Source organism: Kryptolebias marmoratus, linkage group LG4 (assembly GCF_001649575.2).
Source record: "Kryptolebias marmoratus isolate JLee-2015 linkage group LG4, ASM164957v2, whole genome shotgun sequence".
Lineage (NCBI taxonomy): Eukaryota > Metazoa > Chordata > Actinopteri > Cyprinodontiformes > Rivulidae > Kryptolebias > Kryptolebias marmoratus.
The window spans coordinates 29,970,115-29,979,490 of record NC_051433.1 but is presented as its reverse complement, the minus strand read 5'-3'; the positions used below and the strand labels follow the sequence as shown (position 1 = coordinate 29,979,490).

At 40.8% G+C, this 9,376-nt stretch overlaps 1 protein-coding gene across 1 annotated transcript in view; it reads right to left on the bottom strand.

Annotated features, from left to right (window-relative positions):
* Positions 1-7,636: 7,636 nt before the first annotated feature.
* Positions 7,637-9,376, bottom strand: part of LOC108248371 (zinc finger protein 287) — a 2,543-nt gene continuing 803 nt past the window's right edge. The window contains exon 2 of the mRNA XM_017437109.3: positions 7,637-8,576. Coding sequence (XP_017292598.1) covers positions 7,870-8,576 — 707 coding nt within the window. The 3' untranslated portion in view covers positions 7,637-7,869. The remainder of the gene's footprint in view (positions 8,577-9,376) is intronic.

Here is a 9,376-nt window from a genome sequence, read left to right as displayed (position 1 = left end):
CTATCCTGCGTGCTTTAAGTGTTTCTGTGCTTTGACACATCTGATGTGAATGACTGAGTGATTAACAGGATTCTGCAGAACATGAAGACCTGCTGAAGAGCAGAGAAACATCTAAAACCTGCAGGATTGTGGCCCTCCAGGACCAGGATTGGACACCACTGCTCTATTGGGTTAAGGTCAGGTGAATGACTTGGCCAGTCTAAAACCTTCCACTTTTTTCCTTTGTTTTGTGGGCAGTGTGCTTTGGGTCATTGTCCTGCATGATAAACTTCCTCCCAATCAGTTTGGATGCAGTTCTCCTTAAATTTGTAAACAAAATGTTTCTGTACATGTACAAGTTCATTCTGCTGCTACCATCATTAGTTACATCATCAATAAATATTAATGAGACAGTTTCAGAAGCAGCCATGGACACCTTTTTCAGGACAATCCAAACTGTTGTGCTTGCTATGACCAATGTTTGTCCAATGTCTCTGATCGACTTTTCCTTCTTGTCTCAGCTTCAAAGTGCCTTGCTTTTCTCCCATAGACAGCTCTCTGGTCTGAAGAAATTCAGTCTTTAACACAGGCTAAAAAATAGAGCTATTTAATGTTTGAACAATCAACCTAAAAGGCAACACCTGGTCAACAAGAAACACCTGTCAGTCACACGTTCCAATAGTTTTGGAGGGAACCACATATAGCAGGGGTGTCCAACCCTGGTCCTCAGGGCCTCCATCCTGCATGTTTTCCTTGTTCCTCTGCTCCAACACACCTGATCTGAATCAATGGGTGATTAACAGGCTTCTGCAGAACATGAAGAGGTGATTTAACCTCTGAATCAGGTGTGTTGGAGCAGAGAAACAAGGAAAACATGCAGGATGGTGGCCCTGAGGATCAAGGTTGGAGACCCCTGACATATAGCTAAAACTGTCATTGGCCAAAATGCTGCACACAAAACAATGAATTGTAATAATAGTAATAATAATAATAAGAAAAAGAGACCATAAAAACCAGACAAAAATATATTTAATATATGATAGGACATAAAATAAAATAATTGAAATTATGCAAAAAAGTCAACTCCTGGGCTGTATTAAAAGTCATTGATTACAAATGTTTGTTAAGATGAAACAGAAAAACACAATTTCACCTTAGATAAAAGCCTCAATTTAAAAGAAGCATCTCTTTACTACAGAACTAATCTGTTTCTCAAATTTAAATCAAATATCACTCCTGATTTTTTTAAAGTGAGATCTTACAAACTGCTCCAGGCTATCCAGATCTGTAGGAGAAGCTCGGTGGTTTCCACTGGAAGCAAAAATTATAACTACAGTTTTATTCATCCAAGCTTTTACTTCAGTGATGCACTCAAACAGCGGTTTTAGAGAAAAATAATAATTGGGCTTCAACTATATTGCAATTCTTTATCATCTGGGTGCCCAAAAAACTCTTTAAAAAGATTGATTTGAAATGCCAGATTTGAGAGTTAGGAGCAGAGATCATATTTCTCCAGTTTTAGCTTCTCTTCATTGGCTTCCTGTCAAATTCAGAATAGAATTTAAATCTTCCTCTAACATATAAAGCTCTCAACAACCAAGCTCCATTTTATATTAAAGATCTCATTGTTCCATATTTCCTAACAGAGCATTTCGCTCTCAGACTGCAGGTTTACTTGTGGTTCCTAGAGTTTCTAAAAGTAGAACAGGAGGCAGAGCTTTCAGTTCTCAGGATCCTCTCTGGTGGGACAGCTGCATGTTTAAAACAGGCTGGAACAATACCTGAACTGAACTACAACCTTAAAAACTGTCTTTAAAAGTGAATTGGAACAACATTGTTTGGACAGGAGGATGTCTTCATGTTGTTAATTACTTTCTCCACATGATTAAAACCCACAGGTCAAACTGATTCAAGACAGCAGAACTTGTAACGGAGGTGATGGATGGTTCGTGTGAAGGCTGACAGGTCAGTGATCTGAGGTTTTCTATCTGGTTGGTAAAAAAACTGCAGGAACTTTTCACATGTTTGAGAGGAATTATCAAGGGATGTCGATGGAGGGGTATTCAGAACATAGTCGATGGCAGAGAAAATAAATTATTCCCATTGACATACAAGACAAATGTTGCTTTTTCAGCTTTAACAGTGTCCTGACCTGCACAGACTCTGTTACCATGATGAAAAACACCTGCAGCTTATCCTTTTTCCATGTTCCTAGACACTCATCTGGCAGAAAGGAGGGATTTCATTTATTTAAGGTTCACACTTTGGTTTTAAATGGAGCATCAAAATCAAGAACACTTTAACATGTTAAAGGAATAGTCTGGTCATTTTTGAAGTGATGACAAATAGTTATCAATAGTTAGTACATTATCAGTCGTGGCATCAGTCATGAGCACAGAGGATGAAGAAAAGGAGTCTTCCTCATTCTTCAGGCAGATAAAATGTATAAAAGAACGCTACATTAGCTCATATCAAACGTCTACACTTGGCATGGCATCACTTGTTTAGTTTGTGGCTGATTTCTCAGCTGAACAACGACCGTGTTACTGTGTGATTGAACAAGGTAAGCAAAGACCAGATATAATGTTGTTGGTGCTGAATGTTTTGGCACACATACAGTTGAAACCAGATGTTTACATACACTGTATACAAAAACTTTTTTTTTTCACGGTCTGACTTGAAAGCAAATTAAACCTTTCCTGTTTTAGGTGAGCTACGTTTAAAAACCCTGTTTATATTTGTTGCATGCCCAAATCGTGAGACAGAATTTTTTATTACCTTTTTCAAAGTCACAAGGTTACAAACACAAGTTTTCCTTGTTCCTCTGCTCCAACACACCTGATTCAGAGGTTAAATCACCTCTTCATGTTCTGCAGAAGCCTGTTAATCACCCATTGATTCAGATCAGGTGTGTTGGAGCAGAGGAACAAGGAAAACATGCAGGATGGAGGCCCTGAGGACCACGGTTGCCCACCCCTGCTCTAAACAGTCTGGGAAAGCCCAGATCATGATGTCATGGCTTTGGTTAGCTGACTACATTTGAGTTATTTGGAGACACACCTCAAACACTCTGCTTCTCTGAGTGATATCATGGTAAAATCAAAAGAAATCAGCCAACATATCAGAAACAGGATTGTTGACCTTCACAACTCTGTTTCATTATTGGGTAGAATTTCCAGATGTCTGAAGGTTCATCTGCAAGTCTAAACACCATGAGAATGTCCTGCCATCATACCGCTCAGGGAGGAGACGGGTTCTGTGTTCCTGAGATGAACATGTTTGGTGTGAAATGTGTGTATCAACCTCAAAACAAAAACAAAAGACCTGACGATGCTGCTGACGCTGGTCAGAAAGTGTCACTGTCCACAGTGAAACAAGACCTGCAACAACTCAGAGAGGGAGAAGACATTACCCTAAAAGCAACATAAAAAAACCTGATCAGTTTGTGAATACACACAGGGACAAAGACCTTGACTTTTGGAAACATGTCCTGTCATCTGATGAAACTAAAATTGAACTGTTTGGTCATAATTATCATTATTACATTTGGAGGAAAATGGGGGAGCTTACACCATGCTAGCTGTGAAGCACGGGGGTGGCAGAATCATGCTGTGGGGATACAGGAGGGACTGGTGCACTTCATTAAACTGATGGCATCATGAGGAAAGAACATGATGTGGAAATATTGAAGCTACATCTCAAGACATCAGCCAGGAAGGTAAAGTTTGGACACAAATGAGTCTTCAGAAGGACAATGACCCGAACCAGACTGACATGAATCACAAAGAGGCTTCAGGACAACAGATTGAATGTTTTGGAGTGGCCTTCACAAAGCCCTGATCTCAATCCCATAGAAAAATAGTGGGCAGAGCTGAAAAGGTGTGTGTGAGCGAGGAGGCTCAGTTCCACCAGTTCTGTCAGGAGGAACGGGACAAAACTACAGCAAACTATTGAGAAAAACTTGGCAATGATACTAAATAATAAGAGAATGAATGTAAACATGTGTCCTGAAGAAAGTTATAAAGAAATCTCTCTTATTATTTGGGCATTTAACAACTAGAAACACAGGAAAGGATCATTCTGATTTATTGTCATCCATGACAATAGCCAGTAGCTTAGGCTGGAGGAAGACTTGTACCTTTTTCTCCATACTCTGTGCTCTATCACAAATGTCACACTGAGGTTCTAACTACTGATAACTGTTTGACAGAAAATGACTTCACAAAATGACCAGACTGTCCCTTTAAAGCTGCTGCCTGTGACTCATTAGAGTCACCATGGTAACCACACACCTGTGTCTATAACTACCTGATAAACACTGCATAAAAACTGTAAAACACCAGAGCTTGCATTAAATATTGATAAGAACTATAGTCTGATTAGTTCAACTTAAAAAAAAAACTATTTCCCTCAGCAGTGGTGAGGCTGGAGGGTTTACATCTATAAAACATCAGTTCTGTCATAGAAAAAAAGCTAATAATAAAGTGCTTTTCTCACTCAGCATAAATATTTATTTATTAAGTGTTAAAGGTCAGAGAGAGACCAGTCAAGTACTAGTGAGCGAGACATGGACTCAATAATCCACCTCACCAGGATATGCAGCAAAGACACTGGTATGTCATTCAGACTTGTTAAGTGCAGCCGAATGTTGTCCAAGAGAGGCAAGGTGATCACAGCTGAAGGGGTTAAACTACCTGAAGGCATCATTGCAGACGTCCAGGACAGCTATAAGTACCTTGTATCCTGCAGACAAAAGGCAACCAGGATGAGTTCGCAAGGAAGTCAGCCACAACCAAGTACTTACAGAGAGTCAGGCAGGTCCTGAAGAGCCAGCTGAATGATAAGAACAAAGTCCAAACCATCAACATGTGTGGTGCCAGTCATCAGATACCCTGCTGGTATAATCACCTGGCCAAAGGAGGAGATGGAAGCCACTGACATCAAGACATGAAAGCTCCTCACAATGCACAGAGGGTTTCACTCTAGGTCCAGCACCCTGAGACTGGAGGCAGAGGACTAATGAGCATCAGAGCCACGATACAGGATGAACCAACCAAGATCCTGGAGTCCATCAGGAACAAAGTTCCCAATGATGATCTGCTAAGTGAATGTCTCAGGCAGCAGAAACTCAATGTGGAAGAGCAGAAAGAGGAATATAAGGAATTTCATATTTTAATTTATCTGACCACAGAACAGTTTTCCATTTTAATTGAGCTTTGACCCGAAGACAAAGCCAACGTTCCTGGATGGTGTTCACATGACTTCTCCTGTGTATGATAAAACTTTAAGCAGCATCTGTAGACGGCACGGTGAGCTGTGTTTACAGACAATGATTTGTGGAAGTGTTCCTGAGGCCATGCAGGGATGTCCAGAACAGAATCAGATATGTGCATCCAACATGAACTTTCAGCCTTGTCCTGTGAGCTCAGAGACTTCTCCGGATTCTTGATATGTTTTGATGATAATATGATCTGTAGATGATGGGATATTCAAAGTCTTCTCAATTTTCCATTGAGGATCATTATTCTGAAAACATGTTCCTCTATTTATTTAGATGCAGTTCTTCACAGACAGAACTTCTGCCCATTTTTACTTCTGCAAGACTCAACCTCTCTAAAACGCTCTTTTTGTACCTAGTCCTGTTTCTGACCATTTACCAGCTTACTTAGTTGCAAAATGCTTCTCCAGCTGTTTCTAATTAGCAACAATTACCCTTCAGCCTTGTGTTGCCTGTCTCCTGTTTATTAGATGTGTTGCTGCTGTAAAATTACCATATTGTTTTTGTACTAATATTAATATTAAATGTATAGTAGTAACATTTAATATGTTTACCAAATATATCACAAAAGTAATGGCATTTATGTTTGGATGATTATGTCTGCTGTAACAATGCTTACTGGCAATAAACTGTACACTGCTGGAAAGCCTGTTAGTTTCTGTTTAAAGAGTGCAACAATTTTTCAGAAAATACATTTGTAGGTTGAGCAGCAGAGTTCAGTATGTCAGTATGTTTATCTGCCAATGGCAACAATTTTATTCTGTTATTGCTTTGTTTTGAGCTTCCTATGTGTTAGCTAGTGTACCCACATTGCTGTTTTTAAAGGTGTCTGATATTGTTAGCCCATATGTTGTTGAATTGATTCAACCGGGTCCGTTCCATGCTGTTAGACAGAAGCAGTTTTAGGTCCTATCTTGAAAAAGCCTAATTTGGACCCCACTGAGCTGTGCAATTACAGGCCAATATCAAAACTGCCTTTTCTGGCCAAAGGTCTGGAGAAGTTAGTGGCTGGGAAGCTGACTCCATTCTTGCAAAAGTAATAATATTCTGGATATGTTTCAGTCTGGTTTCTGCAACATGCACTCTATGGAAACTGCCTTGTTAAAAGTCTCCAACGATGTACTGATGACTGCAGACTCTGGTCAGTTTTATTGGATCTGACACCAGCTTTTGACACAGTCGACCACAAAACTCTGTTACAATGACTGTGAAATGAGATAGGAATTTTTGGAACTGTTTTTAAATTGTTTTCTTTCTATCTGTTCAACAGAACCTTTCCTATGTTTGCAAATAACACATTATATCTTCTCTACATTGGCTACATGTCAAATTTAGAATTAATTCTAGTCTTGACTTTTAGAGCTTTAAATGGACAGCCCCAGTACAAAACTGAAATGTTGATTCCTTATCCTTCAGCCCGCACCCTTCTGTCTTTGGCACTGACCCAGTTTAAAACTCGGGGCGGCCGGTCCTTTCAGGCTCCTGTCTCTTTGTGTGAATCTTTCAAAAAGCAGCTTAAGACATTTTTATTCAGACAAGCTTTTAGTTAAATGTTCTACTTACTGTTTTTATCAGCTGTTCTTACTGGTTTTGTTTTATATTAAGTCTGTATCTGTATTTCTGTAAAGCACCTTGTGATTTTATTTATGAAAGGTGCTAAATAAATAAAGTTTACTTACTTACCAACTCCCACTTGAAGGCCAAATTGGATATAATGGGGGAACCCTAACCCATAGGTCCTCGAGGAGTCAAAGTTTGCAGGACGATGAAGAGTTTAAGATTTATTGTTGATAAGCATCGTTACAACAAAGACATAATCAACCAAACACAAATTTTCTTACTTTCTGTGCTAAGTTTTTGTTCCATTGTAAATAAAATATTGGTTTGAGATTTGCAAATCATTGTGTTCTGTTTGTTTTTTTTACAGATTGCTGTTAAAGTGCCAGCATTCCAATTTTTCTGTCATTCAAATATGTTTATTATACAATATATTCAGCATATGTGGCTTGACAGCGCGTCTTATTTGATCAGGTGTGTGTGAATTTAAGCCTCGCTAGCCTCACTGTCTGAGGTTCTGCACTGAAGGGAACTGGTAAAGTGTTGAATTAATAATGGAGGGCAGAGCCCACAAAACCAACAAAGCTACCATACAGAAAAAGATGTTCAAACTTGTTATCAACTGGACTTTGAGTCTTATTACTTGAAGACATTTCACCTCTTCAATCAAAAGGCTTCATGTCCAACTTGCCTTGTTTTAACTCTTCCCCTGACAGATGCAGTTTTACAGGACTGGTGTATTTTATACATCGTTCATGACAACAGACACAATGTCATCCAAAGATCTTTTTTTTTTTAATCAAAGAGCATCCACAGAAGACAGATCTTCAAACACATGTCTTTTATTGGACAACAACAACAGACAAAGACAATCACTGTAGACGTTTTAACTCTGGGTGATTAAACCAGTTGAGCTCGGAGTGGTTAAAGAATCTTAAATCAAGTTTAATCAGCTTAACTCTGGTTGAATCAGTTTATCTCTGGCTGGTTAAACTGGTTTAATTCTCGTTGAACAGTTGCAGATGAGTCTGGCTCCTGGAGTTGCACAGCGTCCCTCAGCTCCTGCCGGCCATCTCCTTGGCGTGGAGCCTAAAGTGGGTGTTGAGGTGCGCCGACTGGTTGAAGCGTTTCCCGCAGACGTGGCAGGGGAAGGGCTTCTCTCCGGTGTGGATGCGGTGGTGCCTCTTCAGCATGCTGACTGTGGTGAAGCTCTTCCTGCACACCGTGCAGCTGTACGGCTTCTCCTTCGTGTGCCAGCGCATGTGCACCTCCAGCTGGCAGGCGAAGCTGAAGCTCTTACCACACTCCCTGCAGCTGTGCCACCTCTGGATGCTCTGCTTGGGCTGAGAGAAGGGAGACAGAGGCAGCTTCAGGGATCTGCCACTCCTGACCGGCAGCGTGCTCTGCTTGCTGTTGGAGCAAAGGACCCCCCTCACATGAGGGCTGACTTTTAATGGCTCCTGACTCTTTGTAGAGGAGGAAGAATGGCTCGGAGCTACTCTGCAGTCTGAAGGAACTGATAAGCTGTTGCTTGGCTGCCTTTTCTCATTTTCTATTTTTATCTCTACAGGGGCACTGGTGTCTGACAGGAGGCGTGACCCGTGCTGCTGAACATGGCTGCAGTTTCCCTCTGCAGAGTCCTCTGCTTCAGTCTGACTTCCTCTGAGTTTTCCTCCTTTCAGATATGGCAGCGGCTCTGCTCTGCTTCTCCAGTCCGGCTCACAGAGACGAATATCTTCCTGGGCCCAGACGGAGTACGGCTCTGAGGAGTAAATAAACATCGAGTCATGTTGGAGTTTCTTTTCTTTAGGAGGTCTAAACTAACCTGAGACAAGTTTAACAAACTTTGATGATCCCAATCAGACAGAAACAACATTTACATGTTGATGCTGAGACCAATTTAACATCTTTTAGGTTAAATCAACATTAGATTTGTTATGTTATCAAACAACTGTGCTTTGACACGAAAAGTGGCAGGAGATATGCATTGTTTAAGGAATGCTGTGTCTTTAATTACATCAGTTTTGGTTGATTTTAATGACTAAAGGTAAAAAGTAAAAAGCACTAAAGCTCTCAGAGAAGGGTTTCAGGTTTTGTTGAGCCAGCTTACACAAAGAAAGCCCAGCTGTGTTGAACCGGCTCATCATATTGATTTCTGCTCTCAGTAAAAAAATATTTATTTTACTTTGCAGATTTGGATTTTAGTCATTTAAAAGAACTGAGTTTATCACTGAACATCTTTTAATGTCTGTTGAATATTTAAACTGACCACCTTTATTTTGTAATATTATCATTTTCAAAGATAAACTAAATTAATCATAAATACTTAAAACCCAAAAGGCTTCTGTCCCCACATGGCCCGGGCGGTCCACGGCTCCAGGACAGAACCGAGCTGTCCTGGAGCTGTCCTGGGGCTGTCCTGGGGCTGTCCTGGTCCACGGCTCCAGGACAGCTCCAGGACAGCTCCAGGACAGCCCCAGGACAGCTCGGTTCTGTCCACGGAGCCAGTCAGTTCTCCAGGACAGAACCAGGACAGCTCCAGGACAGCCCCAGGACAGCCCC